Here is a 25,324-nt window from a genome sequence, read left to right as displayed (position 1 = left end):
AACATACTTGAGTATAATGAGGAGCAACGGGCAAAACAAACAAACAAACAAACACATCAAAGCTATGGTATAAATGATGGAAAAGCTGCAAAATATTTCAAGCTGGACCAGATGTTTGTCAGTATTTATAAATACCTGCCACACTGATTTCAGCAGATTAGGGCTTGGTTTTCGCTCTTTGAATTAATGACAGAGTTACCTCTCTGGGCTTTTTAGACTGTTAATTTAAAAGTTTGAACCATACAAGTGGTATAAGAACTCTCTTGATTGACCCTGCCAAAATTGCAAGTGATTGCAGCTTTCTTTTTCTTCTAAGTAAACCCAGAGAACCAGATTAATCTCTAATTTCCATTTGCAATTCATCCAAGTAATTGACTTTTCTTCTTCTTATGTTAATATCCTTGATCAAAACTTTTAAAAATGTTTATCCAATAAATCATTGTAAGGGTTTGATTCTCTTACTAATAAATTCCAATGCCATTCCTGCCTCTTAAGAGCTTATCTTGAAGGCATATCTTGAAGGATATTTTTACTGGCCTTTAAATGTCCTATGTCTTTGTATTGGTAATATATTATGATAATATACTCATCATACCAAGCATGAAGAATTTCCATTTATCACTCCAATGCTGTTAGAAAAGGAGATGAATTTTCCAAATGTAGGAAAACACAATGTATTTCTCAATTTTTATTGATATAATGGCTTCTTGTTTTTATCTTAAATGCTGGAAATGGCACTCCAACAATGAAGGCTTTAGTCCTCATGCTAAAGATGAAGGAAGAAAATTAAATGTAAAGCTATTAGAAACATTCAGAAAAATTGGCATGTTCATTCCATAAATATATAAATGATTTAGGGCTGAGAGTTTGTTGGCAATGAATAATAATCTAATAATGTTTTGTTTTCCATTGTGCATACCAAGGATACTGTAACTCACTCAACCATCTCACTTAGGAAAGGTGGAAATAGGCTCTTCTTGTAAAGGGATGTTTTCTTATAGTACATAGCATCTTTTTTATTCGACAGTCCTTAGGCTTCTAGATGTGTTTTATGACTTCTGGTTGTGTCTGCTACTTCCTAGTCTCCTACTTTCATGGTCTTGAAGTGAGTTTGCTAAAATGTGCTGCTAGAAATGGCAGTGTAGTCACTTTTGCAAGGTGTCCATACTCTGCACAGAAATCAGAGCGCCACGTGTTCAGCCTTTCCTGGTACAAGCGGTGTGATTTGAGCACTGCTCCCACACCTGTTGAGCCCCCCAAGGGCAGGGTCAGTGGGGAGCCTGGACAGGCCCTGCAGGGACCACCAAAACCATCACCAAACTGGTACAGATGGGATGAATGGCTGTATGCATGAGCATCCTCTGGCCACGTCTGCTCCCAAAAGCCCAGCTATCAGTAGCTGGGTCAGCATTTTTAGTAGAAACTGCAGTAAAATGTGGGCTAAGATAATTTGTGATGAAACACAGATAGTTAGTACCAAACACTGGAAGCTGTATCATTACAGTGAAAGTAATTATTAAAATGAAGACATTGAAAAATGATGACTGGTCCCAAATGGCTTCTTGAGAAACCGTCAAGGAACTTCATTTTCAGAAAGTGGAACATTTTTGTCCTTGAAATAGTGACAGGCAATACGTTTCATTTAGGACACAAAAATACCAAGACGTTTTCTGAAAATCACTAGTCCTCTTGCTAGTCTAGCCACTAGTCACTTAAACCTCTTGCATAAGTTCAGGAATGTAAAGTTACGTCAGATGAAATCTGTCTGCATCTATTTATCTACATAGTTGGGAAACTGAAAATAGAGGGAAATTTACATTGTAGAAGTTGACAGTGTCTATACCATATATTTAATAAAATATATGGCATTACTTAAAAACCTAAACCTACTCCAGGAAGCACATTATTAATAACATAAAGTGCCTGACACTGACTGCTTGCATTTCTTTTTGCCACAAAGCCCCATGCTTCAATGTCATGCTTCAGTATCTTTTTAGAAAGCAGGACGTAAGATTTGCTCTATATCTCATCTGTGGGGTGAGAACAAAAACACCACTCTAACCTATTTTTGGACTCTGCTTTTTTTTATGAGGGTGGGTTTTATTTTGATTTTTCTCCCTTTTCTTTGATATTTACACGGCTAGAAAATTACACTTCAGATAAACATAGTCTCTTAGGAGTTTCTGAAATCACTAGGACTGCTGCTATGGGCATATTTTTGGCTTTGTGGTAATGAATATGCTCAGAGGATCCATCCTACAACTTTTAAAAGTAGGGCAAATTGGTTTTAGCAGGAGCAGGCTTATTCTCAGACCTTCCCATGAGCTATTTATAAGTTATTCTCTTGGTAAGAAACTCACCCATCAAAATCTTGTTTATAAGGCGGATTCCCATGAGGTGTCCCATCCAAGGCTGGTGAGGCCAGTGTTAAGACTCAGTGATAGATTTAAGATGGGTAGCAGCAGTTCATTTCCTCTTTTATGGCATTGGAGCAGCAACACGAGTCAGTAGCTGGCTTGGAGACACAGCCATGATTTCCCCCAACTGTTTGGACCCTGCACAGCATGAGACCCTGAGGGCTATCAGGTGATGGAGGCTCTCCAGCACCATCCCAGTGCTCATACAGCAGAAGGACTGGAGCCTTAATGGGTGCTGACGGGAGCTTCCCAGTGTCCAGGGGACAATTAGGGCTTGGCCCTGAGGCAGCTCAGTTTGGGTGTACATGGCACAAAGCCCCAGGGGCTTCGGGGCTCAGCCACATCATTGCAAGACCAAGGTCCTCATTTGCAGGTGAGCTTGGACACGTCTTGCGTTGGTGCTGTGACAACAGCCAGAGCACAGTCATCAACGTGTAGTGGCAGCTGGAGTGAAAGATTGCAGTGCAAGGCATGATGTCTTGCCTCAGTTCTCTTGCTAACAGGCTAGCAAGAAAAATAAAGCTCTTGTGATTTATACTTGCAGAGTAATCTCCACAGTAATGTGAAATATGATAGTTCAAATGGGTAAGAACAATGACAGCTGTTACTGTTTTTGACAGGCAATGGGTTTGGAGCTTGGTGATGAATTACGCTGTGTCTGGGGTTTGTTCAGCCCACTTATCTTCAGGATGTCACTTTGTTTTTTTGTTTGGGGGGGGGAGTTTTATGGTGTGGGTTTGCTTTTTTTTTTTTATAAAGAAAAACATCTTTTAAGTCTTTTGGTTTCATGTTGGAGACTTAACAGTTTCTGTTTGGTAAAGAATTTTGCTTTCTTGTGATCTTTTCTTGGAAAATGTCTCTGCACAGATTCTTTAAAAAAAGTTTTGAATGTTTATCCTGCTTTGATAAGGTAGAATAATGTTCTCCCTTTTATCTTTGATTGTATTTTAACTGGAGCTGCAACAAAGATACCTAACTGTATGAGGAATTTGAGTTTTGACACATTTCAAGCTAAAATACCATTAGAATACATAAATATGTCTGATTTTCAGACTTGCAATTACATTTAGTGAAGGGTAAGTCATATTTTATGTCAGATAACACCAGGCCAGACCCTGAAATATTAAAGACATGGAATAATACCCCAATCCCTTGACCTGTATCCATGAAACCAGTGGAAAAGTGTTTTTTAGAATGAGTAAGAAGGCTGGAAATTCAGTCCAAGTGGGAAGGGTGCATCTTGCAAAGGCCCTTGTGTTTGTCAGAGCTTTGTTTTTTCTCTCCTTCAGTAGCAAATGCTCTCAAACCTCGCTTTAGGTCTCTCTGGGAACAGGACAAGGCATAATGTAGATAGGGTGAAGCAATAACCAGTGTATGGCTGGGAGGGGTACCTACAAGGTTTGGGAAACCCCTTTCAGCTGGGGGGGCTCTGAGTGCACAATCACAACAGACAAGCTTGAGTACAAAAAGCAACAACTGCTTTTAACATCTAAGATCCTATGACACGGCTGAAGGTAGCAAGCTAAGTTCCATTCTGGCAGAAGACTGTGATTTTAATTATGTTCCCATAGTCCTCGTTGCACCCTAAGTTTTGCACACACTTTTCTCGAGTTGAACTGCTCCTTTCTCTTGCCTTGGTCACAACACCGCATGAAAATCCAGCGCAACTTGATCTTGCTGGACAGAGTTCTGCTCCCTGTTAAACCAGTGACATTTCTTCTTAGCTACTGATTTCCATGGGAATTAGAGCCAAGTTTTAAGTCCTTATAATTTCCTCTGCTTCTAATTTCACTGGCATCAAGTTCTGACCAGCTAGTCAAATGTCTTTTGTGTTGCAGGTGCCTTAATATTTATTTTGATTAGTGTACCAGTTGCTATTTTTAGCTCTTTGGTCCTTGGGATGAATGAATACCAGCACAGACCTTAAACCATAATAAACATGTGTTTTTAACCTTGCCATTTATTTTTATGTCCCTGTATCCAAATAATCAGGATGTGGTTACCTATGAAGGTAGTAGACTACTACTTCAAATTTCAATGCACACCCACGTACAAAAATATACATTGTAGAGGGCCACAGCTTTAAAAACACCAAGCCAAACCCTTGTCTGGCTTTAATGGCTCTTCTTATCAAGTTGAGAGACAGTGGTACCACCTCGTTTGCTTCTTTGTCCTTTGATCCCAGTGAACTTAGTCTGCTTCACCCCTGCAGAACAACTAGCTGCTTTCTTCCTCACTGTAATGAATCCTCAAGAACAATATAAAGAAGATACGTAATAGGGTAACCAAATAACAGAAGCACATGCAAAACATATTAAAAAGAAACGAGCCACCAAGCAAGAAACAGAGTTTCAAGAAGCTGTATAAATGACGTATCTTGATAAAACTGGACTCCAAGCACTTTTATGGCTTCTCTCTTTTGTAGTGCAGGAAAAAGTGCAAAGCCAAATACTTTTTACCATGTGTATTCTGCCTGGTCTTTTGGGAGATTTTCTAAGCAAAGGATAAAACAACTGCTGTACATCATAGAAATGTATTTATACCTCCCTTCTATTTTTGCTTTTGCTGAGAGAAGGGTCAGCAAAGAGTCGTAGAAGCAGGCTTGAATTACACTCTGGGGCTGAACCTGGAAACGGGCTGGTTCTTATTAACATCAGCTGAAAGATTCCCACCTGGTCAAGTCAGAGGCATGTCAGGTTTTAAGAGCTAGATCCAGTCAAGGACTTAAACAATGTTAGCCCAGGTCCATGGGCAATGAAATGCCTGCAGTTTCCTGATCTTGAGCCTGCCAAAACTTGAACCTCTCTGCCTTACTTTAAGGCTCTGGAGGCATCTGCAGTTCTGCAGTGGTGGCATGTGGTCACAACAATACCAGTCTCAGCAATGTCTTCCTATGCATCTTCTTCCTGGTTGTGGAAGCTATAAAGCTTTCTTCCAAGATCCCAAGAAGATCCTGGAAGTTGTGGCTACCATTAACTCACATTAGAGACTAGTAAAATTCAGCCTTGCTTTCAAAATGCTGCTGGGGAGATGTGTGATTTCTGTAACAGCTCCAGGCACCTGTCCACCACATGGGGAGGTCAAGATTAACCTGGGTGGTCTTGAGCCAAATTCTCTCTGCTTACAAATGAGTGTCTAATTTACCTCGTTTTAACCCAATTTTGCATTCCTTACTCCTCCCGCTGCAAGGAGTGGGCCATTGTGCAGAAAGGAATTAAAAGATCTACAGAGCCCTAAAGGAGTGAAGAGGAGGGAGCTGATTCTGCACCCAGAAAAGAAGGGTGCTCAGCTGACACTGACTGGTTGCTGATTTTTACCCAGTGATTCTGTAAGATAAGATTTATGAACAACCATGGGAACAGGGTCTCCTTTTTACTTCTTAAAGACCTTTGAAGTGAGATATCCTCTTCATCTTTCCACCATCAGTCTGTAGAGCCTTTCATGGGTATTTGCTGCCTTCTCTCTCATCTGGGAATGTGGCTATGGAGCTATTAACGGATTGTTCTCCTTTGCAGATGCTGCAGCTTCAGCTTGTTGTGGTGCATTTGGCCCTCGTGATTACCCTGCTGCAGCGGCACTCCAGCTCGATGCTCCTAGCAGAGGCAGCTCCAGCGGTAGGTGAATGTTTCTGGTAGTTGTCATGTAACCCGGCTCTTCCTAAGTTGCTCCTGGCCACAGATTGTGGAGGGTACACGCTGAAAGATGATCAGCGTGTATTGGTGGTGCAAAGGCAAAACAGGGGCAGGAAAACTTGCCCAGTGAAAAGAGGGATGCAAAGCGCATGGTGCTGAGAGGACAGGTGGAATGAAGTCTCACCCAGATTCACACGGGCTCTCCTCAAACACCATCGCATTTCCCTGTGTTAAAACATTGTCCAGTGACTCCAGAGAGAGAACTCCTTGCAGGGGAAAACGGGGTGGTGGGAGGGGGGAAACAAGCTAACACTGAAGGGAGAGTTTCCTTCTCTTTCTTAAAAGACAAATAGCCTAAGGAGTCAGCATCTTCCAGGAGCCATAAGTAGAGCCTGGGCAGAAGACCCCCTGCTCAAAACTTACAAATGAAAGGAGACACAAGGGATCAGGAGAGAGAAGGAGCAAAGTAACTTGCCTAATCTTGCGAAGGAAAGCAGTGGATGAAATGGGAGAACTCCTGTTTCACATTTCATCCAGTAAGATATGTAGAGATTGCACCTGAAAATATTTCTAGTGCATTCTCTTTTATGTCATCCTGACATAAAACAGATGTGGCAGCAAAGATATTTGTGTAATGGTTTCATGTCATAAAAATCAAGGATATAAAGTTTAATCAAAGTAGCACTGTTTGGCTGTAGGGTCTTTACACAGGTTTTTAAGATGAGCTTAGAAGTTAGATGCATACTGGAGAATGCTGATGAATCCTTCTGTCTTGCTCTCTGGCTTCAAGTGAGCATGTCCTGATTTTAAAAAATAATATTTGTTATAGGAAATAGGGCTTTGGGGAACCACTCCCCATACTAATGCTGCAGCAGCTGCTGTTGTGTTACCACAGAGACCTGGTATCCTGTCTCTATTACAGACAGATGTTTGTGAAAAGAATATAGGAACACAACATCTTCAGAGACTTCCTGATCCAGAAACTGCACTGGACCAGGGTTTTTTATTTAGCTGTTGATGGGGAGCCTGAATTTCTTACCAAAGTCTTGTTATCTGTGACATCCTTTGGCAGTGCATTCCACTTCATCTATGCGTTTAAAAAAGTAACTGCTCATATTTATTTTAAATCTGGTGACTTCAATGAGTAAACAAGTGAGCAATCTTTTTTTTTCCTTTTTTTTTTTTTAAATGAAAAATTACTAGTTTTTACTAGTCTCTTTTATTCACGTCTTTTCTTATAAGTTTATAAATCCTCCTTTGTACCCTTGCCCCAACACTCCTCTCTTTGCTTATCTGTGATGTTGTGCTTTGTTTGGTGATTCATAACGGGAAAACCTTTGTCTACCTCTGATTATCATTTTAGCATTCTCTTTCCTTTTTCAAATTTATAATACCCTTTTAAAGATATAATAAGTAAAACTGCACATAGCTCTCAAGAACAGAGGCTACTTTTTACTTTCCAGTTTCAAGCCTTATTGTACATATTCATCCCCACTAATCTGAGTGGAGAGTTCATTCATTTTTTTAAAGGTATAATTCTGTTGTAGACCTTTATGAAAGTTGTATAGCCCTGAAAAGGAACAGAAAGGACCACTCAATGGCACTTGAAAATCAGAGGATAATATGAGATCCTTTACAAAAATATTAATCACAAGAAGGAAGCAACATTTATTGTGGTCATGTGCTTCTCCTTATATAAAGGTCAGAATTTTATATGCTCCATCGCTCGTTATGCCACCCACCAGTAGTAGGAAGTGTCACCACCACAACTATGGTGTGGGCCACGTAGATATAAGCATATTATGTCACCCCTGTTATGGTTATTCAGCTCATGCTGTAAGTGATACTGATCACACTGCTGAGATAACAATAGTGAACTCTCCCACAAAAAAATGGGCTTTGTGAAGTCCTAAGTCTTCTTTATGATTTTGATGAGTCTTTCAATAATAATGAAGGGGAGTTCAATTCCACCAGAAAGTATTCCAGCCTTTTATATCAAACTCCTGTGGTTGGACTATGACCAGGTTTCACAGAAAAAACTTTGTTTTAAAACATTGGCTCAGGTTTAGTATCCTAGTAATTGTGTATTTATAGGGCTGCTGCTTTGATATTGATCGAAAAGGCTTTTCTGGACCTTCAGCAGCAAACAAACATCCCTGCTTTCTTTTGCAGCCTTTGGAGCCTTCTGCTGCTCTGGGCATGGAAGCACACCCAACTGCCAGTGAAGAGAAGGCAGCCTCCAACCTGGCAGCCAAACTGTTCCTGCTTGATGAGCTGGTGTCTCTGGAGAATGAAGTGACTGAGACCAAGAAGAAAAGAAGTTTCCCAGGATTTGGCTCCCCAATCGACAGAATTTCTGCAACCTCTGTGGATACTAAAGGCAAACAGAGGTAAATTCTTAGATGGCTCCTACCAGTGATAAAGCTGGAAGAAGGCTGCTGGCAGGTTGTCCTGGATACATATGGCTTAGCTTTAGCCACTAGTAATTTCACTGGTCAGTCACAAGGTGCCTCTGAACAGGGTACCAGAAACTCTTCAGAAAGCATTCTGGTTGCACAATATGTAATTCTTCAGTTGTGATGAATAATATATGCAGTAGTTCATTTTATCCCCAAAGTGCCATCCAGCTAACAAAGAGTGTTCAAAGACATGCATTTTTTAAGTACACTTCTTTTCTCTGATGTGAGCTAACATTCAGTTTAAAACTACCTTTTTGGTTCTGAGATTTCTTAAAGCCAAAATATGCCTGAGGTTCAAAAGCTAAGGGGTAGGGTTAGGTGTTCCCAACGCTGGAATGAAGAGAAGGTATGGTGGTACGCATCTTGAATGGCAAGACAAACATCACATTGTGAAAATGGACAGGATATAGAATGGGCTTCCAAGGAAAAAAGCTTCAAGATCTTGATCAACTTATGATAAGTCAGGGTTTAATCAATACAACAGTACACCAGTACCTTTACAGTACATGCTGGAAGATAAGCAAGTTTATAACTGAGGGCTAAGGAATGACTGTTGATATGGCTGTGGAAAGTCAGCATGTCTGGTGCAACGCTCAAGGGGATGTTCTCTGTACCTGAGAGAGCTTAAGTGTCTTGTTCCCTTCTTCTGGTAACTGTCTTCTTTTTGAATGGAATCCCCAGGGCGGGCGGGCAGTATTTAATAACATGCTTAAAGCTTAATCTGAAAATGGCAAATATTCACAAGAGCCAGTCAATGTTACAGGTTTTTTGGTTGTGTGTTTTTTTCCCCTCCAGACAGTGTTTTGCAATATTTTCTTGTCATTTTTCCACTTATCCGTACAGTCTGCTACTAGGACTTTATGAATGCAGCCAAAAGTGTTAAAGTACAAAATTTTTAAATCCTTGAGTAGAACTATTTTGTCTGTATATCACTTCAAGAGATCAAAATCAGTTCATTCTTTGTTTGCTTTTTCAGCGTGTTTCCCTTTTGAGGGAAAGAAATTCTAGTTCATCTTTGAAGCCACAGTGCCTTTTTTGCAAAAGTACATGGTAATCCCAATTTGTCATGTGCTTTTTGTGTGGAAATCTCGTTTCATTCTATGTGCCATGCAAGGGTTGGGGGGAACATGCAAAGGGGAAATTGTGGTGAAAATTTTTAGGTTTTATAACAGCTTGTCTCTGAATAATGAGATCGTGCAAGTGAGGGAGACGCTGTACAAAATTTTTCTCCTTTCCCAGCATCATCAGCACAGTTTGCAGTTTGGCTTTGAGGTTATCACTTCTGAGGAGCTGACTAGTTCATGAGTTTGGGATTGACACATTTATGAGAATCACCTGAGCTGCTCTGACTGCACTGACAGTCCGACACTGTCATCAGTACGAGCCATGGATCAGATGCGTGCTGTGAAGCAGTCGAAAGGCTGTACCTTCAGGTGGAAACAGGCAGAGGCTGCTGCACTCACAGGAATAAAACAGAGGATTGAGCAGCCTGTCATTGTGCCCACAGCAGATAAGTGTCCACTCATGTACTATCTGAGAGAATTACCTATAGAGACTTTAGTTAATGACTTTTGAAGCACAAAAGTTGTTAAGTAGATTTAACCCTCTGAAGCAATACAGCAGGCAGCGTACCTGCCAAAAATAACAGAAACTTTTGGAAGAGAGCAATTCAAATGCAGGGCCACTTAACAGCAACCCCTGTTGTGGCACCCAATGGTTACAGGTGGGCGTAGATCCTAATATTGCTTGTCAACATCAATTTATAAAGCTTTGAAAGCGTGGGAAAAGCATGCGATAAGTGATGAGTTCTCAGAAGAGGTGGAAGGCTCTGTAGCTGAAGAGAAGGAAAAAAAATTCTGGAGATCTTTAAAAAGGCTGTTTTAAATAGAAATTATCACTCTGTCCCTAGTAAGTGCTGAAATGGGCAGTTTTACCTGGAAGATGAGCGGCAGGCTGTGGAGGCAGATGGTCCTGTTATGGCCCCAGACGGCCACAAGAGGGGAAGCTCAGCTGCACAACTTCTCCAAGACGGCTCAGCCTTCCCCGTTGACATGATTTTACAGTCTCCTTCTCTGTTTAACTGCAGACCACGGCGGTATTGCAACTGATGCAGATGCAGAAACCCCACACACAAACCAGTCTGGGAAGTGAAGTCCCCTTTTCATAAAACAAGGCTCAGTATGACTCCAGCAGCCCAAGTCCCACCTGCCCCCATCAGATTGTGCCTACGTTGTGCGGGGGGCAGAGTGCTGCCTGTGGGGTGATGAGCTGAGGAGCAGCCCCGAGCCATTTTGATTTCCATACGGCTTAGTGTGAAAGTGCTTGATGTATAGGTTTTTGAGAACAGGAGACTGAGGGCTATGCATCTCCTTTCTTTTATTAATAGCAGTTAACCTGTGAAGTTGTTTGTTTGCTGTCAGATAAAAGCAGGGATAGCACATCAACATCAGTCTGTAAAACAGGTGCAACTCTTGACTATTCGTTTTTGAGACAAGAGAAGCTTTTTCTCTTTTAAACACATTTTCAGCTGCTGCAGCACAGCTCTTCTGTCTGCACAATAAAGTTGCGAGTGGGATGAATGGAGGAATCAAAGACTTAGTAACACTTCATATTATTCCTATGATGTCTTCTCCCAGTTCTTTCCGTCCTTCTTTCCCTTTCTCCCCCTGCAGGAAAGTGGTGGAGCTGCCTAAGAGACGGTTTGGGATTCCTCTCGACCGGATCGGAGTGAGCCGTCTTGGCAACACCAAGGGTTAGCAGTTTCTGCAAGTAAGCCAGAGTACTCCAGGTGTGGGCATGCATGGCACGGAGAGCCCCACCTGCTCTGTCACACGGAGGTACTCAAGTCGTGCCAGTAGGTTTGGGTAGGAAGCCCTGGGGAAGGATGGCTTCTCATAACATGGTTTGTGACGCAGCTTACCTTGAAGCCCCTAAATTAGAACTCAGTACCCTCTTAAAAGAAAACAGGTATTCCTTAGCTTTTCTATCTTCTGTGTCTTTGTCCAACCCTTGCAGTCCTGATTTGGGAAAATATAACATTTACTGCTTTTCTGCCTACAGGTGCTTCTGTTCTGAATGATTGATGCTGTACTGGAAACATCACAGAAATGCGGAAGATGCACCAGAGCATGTCTTGTCATTGACTAATGATTCAACACTCAAGGAAATGACCTCCTGCAAAATCTATTTCACATTGCATTTTACAAACATTGCATTTACAGATAGTAACAAATTCAGTTCATCAGGTCAGAATGCTCTCACAGTTGTGCACAGTGCCACTGATAGGAGGAAACAAAAAATATGTATATAGTTTGATTGCATGGCATTTCTCTCTTAAACCTGCAGAAGTTCATTTTCCTAGCAAGGACTGTTAGAATTTTTTGATTTAAAATAAAACTTTCAAAGAAGCCAACAGTAGTCCATGAGAAGCAGACAGTTTGCTTTGCACGTTTCTTTAAAGAGGGTGTTTGTCTGGTAGGTGAAGGGAGAATTTAACAGTTAACGGGACAAACCCAGGTTTTATTTGAACTGCTATTTGGGAAAAAAACATCTACTGATATCATAGGAGTTAGTCTGAATAAGAAAAATGAAAATACCTTAGGATTTGTACTGATGCTTTTAACAGTCTTTCTCATATCTCTGCACCAAATTTAGAAATGTTTTCATTGTATGGCATATCTTGAAATGTGGTGAGACTTTTAGTTTCCTCCTCTAAGCTGATGAATACATTTCAGTCCTCCCTATGCATAACATAGGATAGCGTCCAAATATGAAGTCATCTACTTCCTAAGCCATCTGCATCGTATGCCTTATTTTAGCCTCTTGATGCATGCATGGGGCATAATCACATGTCCAACTGTAAAAGTTCAAGCATTTCTTAGTCTGATAACATGTAAACGTATGCCTGTCCTCTCCATTTCAATTCAGAGTAAAACAGGTAATTTTAAATCCTGCTTCATTGCTTTTCACTTTTTTCCAGCTTATAAAATATCGCTGAAAAAAGCTGTTTGCTGACATCTCAGTGCTCAGATTCCTAGCTGATCTTTTCTAAACCTCACATGCTCCTTGCTGGACTATGATCCATGTCAGCTAAATGCCTTGGATTGCTATTCTTGGGTATAAATCATCCTTAGAATTGCAAAAGATGATCCACTGAGAAAGGATTATATAGGACTAGGAAAACAAAATACATCTTGCCACATATTTACCTTGTGTTAGGCGGAGGGTTGCAGTAAGGCAAGAGATAGAAGTTAAGTGTGTATTTCCTGATCTTATGTGAGGCACAAAGAAACTAGCAATCAGCTAGCAAGACGGGGAAAAATACAGTCAGCTTCTCAGTCAGCTGTAGGAAAGGACTTGGGAAGTCAATGCATCCTTGAGATTAAAGCTATTCAGAGGATTAGCACCTTACAGCAATTGCCCCAGTATAGGCCGTAGTGGGAGGAGAGGTCCCCATTCATAAGGGCAGGCAGCATCAAGTACATGTCCCCTAGTCCCAGTGCTCATTTTCTACCTTTAAGCTTGCAGATGAAGGGTTTGGGACTGAGTGGCTGACCTGACACAAGATTTTCTGTCCATGATAGAAAAGAATCCGCAAATGCAATCCCAGACAGTCTCAGCCCCTGTCCTCTGGAGCATGCTGCAACCACCTATCCTGAGTGTGCCCTGGGGTTTAGTAAACAGTTATCTTATTGCACTGAGCTCACCCAGACAGTCTGCAGATAATCTGATTGTGATACAGCCATATGTACGGGGTATGGGCAGATTAGGGAAGTCGTGTGTTCCTGACCACTCATATAGTTGTCGGTCAAAAGCAGCATGGTCACAGTCATTGCAGGATGTATTTTGGGAGACTCCGATCAGAAGAATCCAATGCTAACATAGCAGATCTACTTGATCATAAAAGTTTTCCAACAGACAGTTAGTATTAGTGTGGGTTTCTAAATAAAGAGGGGTTTTATAGCCCATAGTTGGGTGCAGAAATGTCCTCCATCCGAAAGAAAACATGAAAGCAAATCAGGACAGAGGCCTCTGTGGCGGTGTTGACTGTAACTGTGACCTGAAAGCTTCAGTCCTGCTCTTGGCTCTTGTTGCACTGCATGGATTACCTGGGAGAAAGCAACAGCCTTTCTCTTCCCCATCCACCTCAGAGCACGCTGCAGTCTCCTGTGGCTCAAATACACTTTAAAATCCATTCATCAACAGGTACTATTTAAAGTACAATGATGTCTGAAAGGATAAATGCCATGATTTGTTCATGGATAAATCTTGGATAGCTTTAGTCATCGTGCATAGCATGCAGGTCAACAAACATGAAGTGAGGATATACTACAACATCCATTGCATGCTAGATTAGCCCTGTGCTGCCTGCTTGCAAACCCATTCAGATGCCTGTGAGGATTTTCTGCTAATAAATCAACATGATCTACCAGGATGCCTAAGTGAATTCCCTTTAATTATCGCCTGTGGGTCATTAGCTTTAGCAGGAGTGACTGCCCAAGCATGGGTAAGGTGCAAGCAGCCATGATGTGGAGGTGGCATCTGAGGAAGGTTTTCTGTCCTGTGTGTTTAGGAGGAAGGACAGGAGCTCCACAGTGTAACACTGATGGTGAGTCTTGCAAGAGCATCACCACCTTTGCTCCAAACTCATACATGAATTGCATTCAACACTGATGCTCATCATCCCGGTAGAAGCAGCCAACACAGCAGGATAGGAAATGGTGGGGTAGTCTGGGTGCCGTGAACACTTAAGTAATTGCACTGGTAGGATGCAGAGGTGCATTGCACCCCAGGGAATTCCTGTGTATGGGACCAGAGCACGTTGTCAAATAGCCATGACACTGCATTCCTTTTCCTGACTCACTGGTGAGCTGTCACACCGGGCAGGGGACACATGGCTCCAGCTAGCAGGTAACAGATGGAGCTTGCTGCTGCTCCAGCCTGTCATTGCACTGGGATTTCCTGCGAGCTGAAGGCACCTGTGCTGAACACCAGCTTGGGGCACTCGGTATAGCTCCCCTTCACTTGCAGCACCAAACTCTTAAAAGGAAAGAGAGACCCTTCTCTTAGCAATAGGCTATACTTTTTTCCTGAATTTGATGCTGTTGTGAGGGTATGTGAATGTATGTTCCCACATACCTTTTTCACATTCACAAATTCAACAGAAAAGGGGAAATTTGTTCCTAATCACTACTAAGGAAATAGCAATGAATTAATGCTAACAGCACGCTTTGTTTTCCATATGATTAGACCTCACCTATACAATCAAACTGTTTTTATTCTATATATGCCAGCTTTATCCTGTAGTAAAATGAACAGATCTCCTGTTGATGAAGTACACACAACGTACTGCTGTGGTAAGTGTGCACATCTTGCCAGAGCCCTAGGCAATGAATGTAGCATGGCAATTAGTGCTTTGGGAGAGATAAAGTTTTGAAGAATACATAGTACGCAAGCTGCAGTTAAAATAACATGGTTAGACAGGCCTGGAGGGACAGTTCAATTCTAGTCAAAGTCAGTCAACATGGTCCTTTTGCTTTGCAAGTAAACTTGGATAACAGAACTTAAAATGATTACATGTAGGACCCACAGAGGGATTGTGATCTCTTCCTTTTGGGCAGGTGCAGACATAATTTTGCAGTAGGAGAAAACAGCTAGCATCTGCCTGACCAGAGAAAAAAAATGTCTTCTCAAAACGTCTCTTTGGGGTGAGCAGATAGAAGTGAGTGGGACTGGTCCAGTCCCATGAGTACAGCAGCCCACACACGGGGCAGACCCAGCTCTCATTCCCAGTTCTGGCCAAAGGAAGGGCTTATTCCTCAGGCATATTATAGCAAACGTGTGTTGCTAGGTGTTTAATAGGAGTATTTTTCATTTTAAACTTCACATGACCCATTAGGTAACAAACATGCTCCCCCCATTGGGCCTATGCAAGGGACGAGAAAGAAAACAGCACATACTTCTGTGCAACAGAAAATCTTTATTGGAGTGATATCCAAAGGGTCCAGACTTCTGTGCTTGTCCTCCCCCAAACCTACTGTGCTTGCTGGCAGGACACAACAAGGAACAGCTCTGGCTCAGCAAGGTAAGGCAGGCAGCCCCGAACCTTTCTCATTGCACCCAGCCTGCCTTCCTTTCGTAACGGAGGGTGCTGGGTCATCACTGACCTGCTCGTGGGAGGCAACGGGAAGCCCAGGCACCACCATGAGCAACACCTGCAAATGTGCGCAGAGGCCCAAGCTCAGGGAGACTGAGTTGGTGTTTGGTGCCTTAGGGGACCTGGTGAGAAGGGGAAGAGGGTGTGGTGGCAGCAGACTGAATGGCACACACAGGACAGCAAGGAAAGTTGGGAAACATCTTCCAAGCAGAAGATGGTGGAAGGTGAAGCCTGAAGGAGGGAGGAGCAGAGAGCGGCCGTGCGTAGCCACTCGGGCTCCTGTCACGGTGCCTGTTAGACTTGGCTGTGGTGCAGTCACGGAGGATGGCATCCAAGTTAGCAGCATGGTGAGAGAACAGAACAAACTCTTAACACATTAATACCCAGCAAGGCAGTTTGGGGAAAGGCCCATCTTCGTTTTCCACTTCTGGCAAGCCTTCAGATGCAGTATTTCCAAAAGCAGGCTGGGGAGGGATACAAGAGAAGGGTTTTAGCATACAAGGGACTTTTTCCAACTTCCCACTGCAGCCCTGGAGTGGGTTTTCAAAAGCCCAATGTCTTGAGAGAGTTGGGTGTTATGACAGCATTGTGGTTTCCAGGCACATCCCAGTAATAAGCTTTGATTTCATATAACACTTCCAGGAGGTGACTCTTTCGGCTTCATAAAATACAAAGAAGTGGTCTGAAAGTTGTTTCTGTGTAGCTCGATTTATAATGGTTTGCTATTCCTTTGCTCTACTGCAGCAATATCAGGAATCAGCTTTTTCTTTCCTGTCTACCAGCCAGCAGTTTTGCAGCCTCAGGTCTTCTCACTTGTCACTAACCAGAAAAGCCAGATACTGACCTGCAGACACCTGATCTGGACGCTACATTTTTTTTCAAAAGCTCAATCACTCTAGCATTTTGCTACCAGCTACCGAACAACATTGATCACCGTGGGATCTTCCAAAAAGAATAGATTAGGGAAAGATATGGATTTTGGTGTCAGAAAAAATAGCTGTATTGCCAGCATGCCTGGTTCTTTGAGCCCTGTGCAGGTCCCCTATTGTCAGGTATAAGAAGGGTTTTCTACCTGTTTTTTGAGATCTGGATCTTGGGAGAAAGCTTCTACTGGATCAGCAGTGCTCAGGCCGAGACACAAGCTCCTCCCAAACTGGAAGGACTTTAGATGAAAGCAAACACTCTCTGCTTTAATATCTGGCAAAATCTGATTTAAACCTGGCTGGGAGAAGCAGTTTTATGTACAGTTGAAACTTCCAGACTGGTGGGGGCATGAATTAGTTTAGCCAAATTAATGACAGCCTCCAGGGCTGCTTATAAATTGCAGATTGTCTAAGGATCACCTAAGTGCTTAAGCCAGCCTTGCACAAAGGGGGATTTTCCCTCGCCTGTCTGTCAGGTCGGCAGCCTGCACACGCACAGAGCATGTGGGGTAGCTCTTTTGGCTTTAGGCCAGATCTGTCGTCAGTGACTTCTGTTTCACAGCTGCCACTGCTCTGTGAAGAAGTCTTCTGGAAGCCAGCGTGAACGGCTTTGTCCTTGTCCTGCCTTGCAGCAGTGCTGATGCAGGATGCTCCTGAGAGGCTGGATACAGACAAAGCTCAGGGGACGTGCTGCAGGGAGCAGTCCTGCTTTCCACGCAGAGGGGACTGACTGGGGACCTTCTAGATATTAGCTCCCTGCATTCCTGCTTGATTTCCACATCCCTTTTCTTGCCGCTTTTCAGCAGCACAAACAATTGCTCCTTTTTTCTCTGCAGGGAGGCAGTGACCTTGGCGGAGGGGAGCGCCTGCAGACCACATGCCTCATTATTTCTTCAGCACTAGCTTTGTGTCCAGCTGAGAGCGAGGGGTGCGCTGCGGGGACCAAAGGCACCTCCGAATAACCCCGTGGTCATCCATGAAAAGGGGGCTGCGGCCCTAAGTGCCCACAGCGGGGCCTGGGCCTGCTCCAACAGCTGGCTGCCTGGGCACCCGGCCCTGCTCCCCAGCTGCGAAATCAGCCAGCCAGCAACGAGAGAGGGCTGGCATGGAGGGAAACACTGTTCTGAGCCTGTCTGGGGCATGTTTACTGTCACCATCTTGTGGCAGAAAGGAAGCCCTGGAGATGAGGGCTGAATGGGACGGCTGCAGCCAAGCCAGACCCACGGACGGGGCTCTAACCCAAAACTTACCGCGTTTTTTGGGCTGGGATGCTGAGAGACTTTCCAAAGCGTAGGCCACCTCTGACCCTTCCTCAGCTGAGAGCTGATCCTTCAACTTCTCCAGCTGTTAAAAAACAGACACAGCAGTGAGTAACTGCTCCATCATGAGGAGCCCACAGCCTACTGGCAAGCACGGCGCAGGAGAGGCAGGGAGAACAGGCATCCGGGCCAGCAGCATCCCTGGGGAGGGCAGGGTCTTCCCCGGAGTGGGACCATACCAGGAGGATCTGCCTTTGGAGCACTCACGTCTCCTTGTGTCCCTTCCCCTTGCTCTTGCTGACTTCCCTTGATTATTATGTGGAAAGCTCACAGAGCTCAACGTGCCTCAGCCCTGGAGTGAGGGGCTTAGCCGGAGCTGGCAGCCTGGCACCCCCTGTGGTGGTTTTTAGCTCAGAAGTGAGAGATGCCAAGTGGAGCTCAGCAGGAGCTTGAGGATCCACGTGTGCCTGTGCATGCCCACACAGTACAGCAGGGCTCCGTCCATGCCTCGGGCCTTCCATGCTCGTAAAGAGCGCCAGGAAGAGTCAGTCTGGGTGAGGTGCACAGGGGCTGTCCCCCTCGCTTGAGCCCAGTCCCAGCTGCAGCCCGCTGATGCAATGAGCGGCAGGCAGCAAGCCTCCCCTTCTCCCTCCCTTTTCTTCCATGGAGATTTCCTTTGGCATCTGTTTTTTTTTTCCAGCGTGGCTTTTGCTGGCCTCTCAGCAGTGGTGGAGGCAAGAGCGGCCTCAGCCTGGACTGCATTACTCTACAGCTTTTCTCCGCTTTTATCTTTCCCAGCTTCTGCAGCCGTTTAGCCCAAGGTTTTGCTTTGCCTTTTGTGGGACACGCTTACATTAAAGCAGCAGGGGCAGGATGTAAAGGCAGAAGGAGAGGGCATCGAGACTGCATACATAGTGTAGCTGAGGTATTATTCACACAACCGTAGGCACGTATGTGTCTGTGCATTTCCTTCTCTCACCTGTTCAAGCTCTTCAAACTTCTTTGCCAGCTCCCAGTCTGCAAGAAGGGAGAGCAACATCAGTACTGGCATTGCTCAAATCAGCAGCACTTTCCTCATGTAACGTCTTTAAGGGTTGACAGGGAAAGACCTATTTAACCTTTAATTCCTGTTAATCATCTCCAAATCAGAGGTAGCAGAAACAGTGACAGAGAAGCAGGCTTTCTGTGCTCAGTCCCATGGGACTTGGCCCTGGCTCTCCATTTTAAGGGAGGCTTCTTGGGTTTACCAGCTCTGGGGCATTGGCCCCCACATGGTCCTGCCAGTCTCTTCGCTGCATTTTAAGTTTTATCCTGGGAACTGCATAAGATGTGGCAGGATCTGTGTGGGCCCTTCCCTGAGCAGTGGCTGGGTGCTGGGCACCAGCTTCCTGCATCAGACTGAGCTGTGGCTGAGCAGCACCATATCAGGTGGTCACAAGCCTGTGCTCATGGATGAATGAAGTGCCCTGAGATACCCTGTCCAGGACAGGGGGAGTCAGGTGCTGGTGGATGGGATCTAAAGCCCCCACCTGAGCTGGGAAAGGCCTGGGCTAGCAATAGGAAAGCTGCAGGAAGGGCTGCGGGATCTTCATCTCGCTCCTCTTGAAGGCTGAGGGACCTTATTCCAGACTCAATCCGAAGCCAAAAGCAGATAATTATTTTAAACACGATAGCTGAAACAATGGAAAGTAACACACAGAACGAGCTCGGCCAAAGCTGAGTGACCAGACCACAGCAGTTCTTCTGGAAGGAGAGCGCAAAGCCATCTGCTGCTTTGAAGTGCCAGTTAGTGAAAATATGCACTAAAATAAGCAGAAGAGCCAGGAAATTGCTCAAGAATGTCTCTGCTAGACCCTGCAAGAGCCAAAAACCAGCCCTGGAGCTGCCTGCTCTGTCTGCTCCTGGCGTGGCGGCAGGCGTTGCTCTGCACCTCCAAGAGGATTTAGGATATCATTCCCCTGACTTCAGATATGCCTTCAGCACACAGACACCCTGCCAGACTTGAGCTTTTTTTTCATGTTTGAGGCTGAGCAGGAGGGTGCCAGAAAAAGAGCTGCCTGCGTTCACAGTTTCTCCTTCAAGAAGGCAACAATTTGGTTGAAAAATCCTGAATATTTTCAGATAGATATTCATAAAACATCCAGGTATTCATAAAAGCAGCAGTTCCTAAGCTAACCCTTTACACCGGGGCTGGGTTCGAGAGGCAGAAGGGTGCTGGGGACAGGTTGGGAGGCAGGCGGTGGGGCTCGGCTCCTGGCACTGCCAGCAGCAGCCTCAGGCAGATGCCTCTTAAACATGTTGTTACGCACTCATATGTGAAAAGTGCCACTTAAGAGCTTATTATTATTGTTAAAATTATTATTGTTATTATTATTATTTTACACATTTTTGCCTCTTTCAGAGTTTTGAGTGCCTATTTTGGCTCGACTTCCCACAAAGCATAAGCTTGGCCAGTGGCTGCTATGAATAGAAAATGAACAGCGGTCGAATTTTGGAACAGATTATCTCAAGCAGGGGGAAGGAAGTTAATTTATGGATGATGCCTTGAGAAACTGCCTGCTGTAAATCCTCTGTCTGTGCTCTGCTCAGAGATTCATTATATTCAATTGTCTGGCATAAAATGCAGCCTTTCCTCTAGGAGTAATAAGTGCAATAATCCATAAAGCAATCATAAAAATGTTATTTTTGAATGCATCTCCTTTGCAAGAAGAATGCCTTTGTTAGTATAAGGACTTGATTTATTTGTATTTATCTATTTGTCCCAGGATCATTTTACCACTGCCTCACTGCATTAACAAGGGGCTGGGGAGGAGTACTGCGTGACTCTGATGAATGGATTTTCATGGTAACATTTTTGCTGAGCCCCATTCTCTGCTGTTTTCACAGGGAAAACCAGCTTCCTGCCCCGAGACCACCACATATGGCCCAGCCCCTTCCCTCACTGTGGTGGCCATGGGAAGATCTGACCTCTGTGCTCCATGTGGCTGCTTGCTGGGCGGTAGCGTCCTGGAAAGCCCAAGTTTTTCTCCAGTGAGCCTGAGTTTGGAGTCTGTCCCGACATACAGGATGGCCTGAGATTTGGTGTCTGTTCACATAACACAGGCAGAAAAATCTTTACCTCCCCTCTGCAAAAATCCGCACAATCTTAACTCCCCCTTCCCTGTGTGCTCACAAGATGCTGCTGTTTTTAACGTGGCAGCACCACACGGAGCTGCAGCTCCAACGTGCGTGGGACTCTATGGGGTGTGGGTGGAAAGGTGGCTCCAAAGGCTGAGATGGCTCCAGTGTTGAGAGCCTGAGGATCTAGGGTGCATGTTTTCAGGCAGCTTTACACCTCATTGCAAAAGCAGGTCCAAAAGCCCCATGGTGCAGAGCATCTGGCTCTCATCACATATATAGCCATCACACTGACACACGGGGCTTCCACTTTCTGAGCAGTCAGACTTTGCTGAGGAACCTGAGGAGCAGGTTCCTTGCATTCATACGAACACAGCTGCAAGAAGCTGGAATCCCCCTTCACTTACCGATATTTTCTGGTCTCCGCCATGCGAGTTTCTTATTAAGAAGGAGAGTCAGCAATGTGTCTTCGTGATTTGTGTCTTCTCTCTCCGGAAGCACTCGGTTCTCTGCAGCACATAAAATGCCATTCTTGGTCTCTCGTGCCAAAAAGGATGGACCCTCCAGCCCCCGACAGTAAAACAAAAATTAAGGCTAAGATGTCTCCTGCAAGCCGAGTGTATCAGGTGCCTTTGCAAAGCCAGACACCAATCCACGGAACCCTCTCTTCTCAAAACTGGGGCGCTCCCCCTTTTCCCCCCCAACCCCATCCTTCTCCTGAGGGCTAGTGGAGGTGGGAGCTAGCTCCTCGTGAGGGTGGATGCATGCACCTTAGCTGGAGAGCCCTGCAGCTCTACATCTAACCTCACGTTCGCTTAGCACTGGGGCTGATCTATCTGACTGCAGGATTACGGCATTCTGCAGTGGCACAGGATTCTTCCTGCCCATAGGCAAGGTGTGGAGGAGTTTAAAGTGAGCCTCTTCTTCCCTGAGGAATCCTCTTACGGTAGCTGTCAGCCATGAATAATTTTCCTGTTTTCCAGGAAAATCCTCCCCAGGCTCCCCCAGCAATTTGGGCTTCTCTACGAGGCCTGTTTTGGGAGCTTTCTCAGTGGTTTCTCTCTAGTGGTTGTGGCTATGCCCTCAAATGAATGGTTGTGAAGGTCAGGGGTTCAGCAGTATCCGATGGACACAGGGGATCGGAAGATCAGAGCCAGCAAGGCTCTGAGACCCTCCCAGCTCTGCCAAACAGATTTCCAGGAGCATCTGAAACCTATGCGATGCATTCATTTTGGGGAGGGGCATAAAATAGGAGAGCGGTTATTCCCCAAAATTTTTGGTCTGTTTACCCCTGCCCCACACGCAGACCTTGCAAAGCCCTAGAAAATGTCTACAGAACCCATGTAAAATGCAAAGAAATGATGCAGAAAGACATATGTTCCTCTCCTTTCAGGACCTTAAAGACTTCTGCTCACTCCCTTCGAGGAGGTGAGAAAGGAGCAATCAGTCTCCTTTCCAAAAAAGTCTCGTACAGCCATCAGCCATACATAGCTGTGATGGGACGAATGCAAATATTTTTGACACACATGAGACAAAACATTGTAAGAGATGAGCCCCCAGGATGCTCAAGAGGGTGGGGGAATCCATCCCAGTAGCCACAGCCACAGAAATCCACATAGGCAGAGGGTCCTCGGCCCAAGTAATGCTCCGGGTACGTGGCCAGGCTTATTCCCCACCCAATGCTGTGGCTGAAGGCACAGGTGCTGACTGTGATCTCAAGAAATAAGCCTGAGGAATGCAGCAGGGCTCCGCACTGTGTAAGATTTGCAGTTAGTGTGGAGTGCTATAAACCTCCTTTCTAAGTCTAGAAGTCAGTTATGATTTTAAAATAGTTACCTTTAGTCATTTGAGGGATTTGATACAGAAAAAAAGATACATAAACACTGTAGGAAAAACTAAACAGAAGCGGTATTTGGATAGAGTGGCCTCAGGAATGTTTTGGTTGTCATTACAAAAATAAATAGGTGATATAAGAGGAAAAATCGTTTGAAAAGCAATGTTATTTTCTAGCCTATATTTAACTGCTTTTTTTTTTTTTTCTGCTGCCAAATCTCTCTAAGAAAGAAGATGAATGATTGACATTTTCCTGCAGAATAAGTTCAAGCTAAGATTAATTTAAATTATGGGAGAAGAACATATAAACAGAAGTTTTGTGAATAAAAAAAGTTCAGCAGCACCCTACTACTGACATTTAGGAGCTGTCAGATCTCATATGCTACATACTGGAATTGCTACTCTCTGATATTTTAATATATTTCCTTAGAAATTTTCTTTTGGGAGGAGAGAAAGAAACACCCTTACCAGATATCACCAGATCTGTTATTTTTACTGATTAGCAAAATGTGTTATATGACCAGCTGCAGAGCAGAAGGACATGCTAATACGACCAAGTCTCTGGGTAGCACCCATGTTGACTGATTGGTTAGTATAGCTCAAGGTTGCTTGTATTTTCTTTCACGAATAAGCAAGTGTTGCATGGCCATGACAAACAGCAAAGCAAAGCAAAAAGATAGCCACCTACCTGTGTCACCTAGCCTGTATTCCAGCTTACCTTGTAGCAAAAAAGGCTCTCCGTGTGTAGATGGGATGTACACAGTCATGGTCAAGATGGTTAGCACTCCAAGGGACAGCTGGACAGACCACATCTTCTCCATGTTCCCACCACCCAAAAGCATTCTTCCTTCAGGCACGGTGGAGGACTTCAATGCAACCCAGTGCCAGATGAGCTCACTTTTAAGAGGCAGTGGATGTGCCGTGATTGCAAATGGCCTTTGGAGGAGGGGAGAAAAATATCTCTTGAGATATAATTCAACCTGTCAATATGATTCACTCCTTTGGGAGTGGACAGAACGACCCAGTAACAGACGTCAGATGGAACCTGTTCAATATATCTCATATCAGACTTATCTAATGAATTTTGATGTTCCCACAGGCATGCACTGTCCATGCACGTTGATATACGTTCCATACGTACATACATTAAAAATATTTTTTCATGGCTTTAGTGTTAATGGAGTTCAGACACGAGGACTCCCACATTAGCAAGGAAGATTTGTCTAACGTACCAGTTGTCATATGTCACCAGTTTGGACAGAATCAGGTTAATGGGTTTTTGTAATTTATCATTGCACTTCCTAGTGCCTATATTAATTAACGTGAGATATAGCGAATGCTGAAATGGTGGGAAACAGAGGGGCACTTTCCATTTAGCTGATTGGATGGTATTGAGTGCGTCTTGCTCACGGTGACTTATGGCTTTGTCAACGAGAAAGGCATCACACCCTATTTTGGGATTCTGTCTAAGTGGGGGAGTGCAGATTTGGCAGCAGATATGGAATACATCAAGGATGGGCAACTGTCTTCGATTTTTTTCTGGGGAAAAGAAGAAGTGGAAGGTCAGATGCCAGTTCTGGGTGCACAGCCATATTTTATTAGTTTAGAGCAGAGTACTGAGGCACATCACACATATTCCGTGTCTTCTCAGGACGTGACTTCATCTCGGTTTGTTTTCTCTTTGTTGTTTGTCCATCACTATTGATCAGGGACATGCTACTGGTTTTCAGTTACAACCTTACGAAGAAAAATGCTCTAACAGTAACAGCACTAGACTTTGTTCTTCATTTCTGCTTCTTCTGCCAATCATCGTCTGCAGAACTGAATCATCTGTACTATACTTTGGCCAAGCTCTGACTTGTACATGCACTCCTAGTGACTCACCTCTTGTGCTTTTTTGACACTACATCATGCCAGATTACCCAACATAGCTTCATCTGATGGTACCTGCACTTCATCTTAATTAAGAGACAATGTCATTTCCATGTTTGGGCTTTTGGCTTCTGATCCCAGCTCTCCCTACAACTTGCTGTGCACTTTGCGTGGTTTTAATATCCCTTTTAATATTTATTTTTTACTAAAAAATATGGATTTTTTTGCAAGAAGTGTCTGTGAAATTAAATGGGACATTTCCATTAAGGAATACTTCCCTACTGAGGAAATTGTTTGTTTGTTTGTTTGCTTGTTTTCCTGCAGAGATAATATATAGAAATAAACTCTTCTTTCCTCTCAGCCATATGAACTAATGATGAACCAGCTGAAGTACTCCCCTTCCTTCTCCACCAAGCTCTCTTTGGGCTGAAGGACACCTACATCCTACTGGGAGTGCTTTTCCAGCCACCTCTCTCCCTAAGCTGCCCATAGCAAACTGGTCAGTAGTGAGCAGCCCCCAAGAAGCCGAGGCCATAACATGATGAGCACCACTTTGCACAGGAGTCCGGGGTGGATGGTCCTGTAGCTCTGCAAGTGACCTGCAAACACAGTGTGCCAGTGCTTTCAAGTGAGGGCTCTGGTGACAGTGAGGGACA

General features: G+C 44.2%; 2 protein-coding genes across 10 annotated transcripts in view; one reads left to right on the top strand and one right to left on the bottom strand.

The window, feature by feature from the left end:
- OSTN (osteocrin) overlaps positions 1 to 13,297 on the top strand; it is a 94,531-nt gene extending 81,234 nt beyond the window's left edge. For 4 of the 9 annotated variants that reach the window (XM_040567121.1, XM_040567117.1, XM_040567120.1 and 1 more), the window contains 4 exons: positions 5,933 to 6,031; positions 8,222 to 8,439; positions 11,181 to 11,260; positions 11,569 to 13,297. In XM_040567121.1, the coding sequence (XP_040423055.1) occupies positions 5,933 to 6,031; positions 8,222 to 8,439; positions 11,181 to 11,260; positions 11,569 to 11,591 (420 nt within the window). In that variant the 3' untranslated portion in view covers positions 11,592 to 13,297. Of the gene's footprint in view, positions 1 to 5,145; positions 5,545 to 5,660; positions 5,746 to 5,788; positions 5,863 to 5,932; positions 6,032 to 8,221; positions 8,440 to 11,180; positions 11,346 to 11,568 lie in introns of those variants that run through there. The other 5 variants (XR_005822498.1, XM_040567115.1, XM_040567114.1 and 2 more) reach the window with 5 other exon arrangements.
- A 2,181-nt stretch (positions 13,298 to 15,478) lies between these two features.
- UTS2B (urotensin 2B) lies at positions 15,479 to 23,768 on the bottom strand. Its single transcript, XM_040567590.1, has 5 exons — positions 23,515 to 23,768; positions 21,371 to 21,472; positions 18,826 to 18,863; positions 17,838 to 17,931; positions 15,479 to 16,128 (listed from the first exon to the last, which is right to left on the bottom strand). Exons 1-5 carry the CDS (start codon positions 23,636 to 23,638, stop codon positions 16,103 to 16,105), a joined length of 384 nt encoding a protein of 127 aa, XP_040423524.1. The 5' UTR covers positions 23,639 to 23,768; the 3' UTR covers positions 15,479 to 16,102.
- Between the last annotated feature and the right edge of the window lie 1,556 nt (positions 23,769 to 25,324).

Source organism: Cygnus olor, chromosome 9 (genome assembly GCF_009769625.2).
Source record: "Cygnus olor isolate bCygOlo1 chromosome 9, bCygOlo1.pri.v2, whole genome shotgun sequence".
In the NCBI taxonomy this organism is placed as follows: Eukaryota; Metazoa; Chordata; class Aves; order Anseriformes; family Anatidae; genus Cygnus; species Cygnus olor.
This window is presented reverse-complemented; position numbering and strand designations above follow the sequence as displayed.

Excerpts from the sequence above, each read along its gene's own strand:
- UTS2B (XM_040567590.1), bottom strand. The coding sequence starts at position 23,638 with ATGCTTTTGGGTGGTGGGAACATGGAGAAGATGTGGTCTGTCCAGCTG. Across the intron at positions 18,864-21,370 it reads GCGGAGACCAGAAAATATCG|ACTGGGAGCTGGCAAAGAAG; the intron begins GTAAGTGAAGGG and ends CCCTTCTTGCAG. Across the intron at positions 17,932-18,825 it reads AGTTTGAAGAGCTTGAACAG|CTGGAGAAGTTGAAGGATCA; the intron begins GTGAGAGAAGGA and ends GTTTTTTAACAG.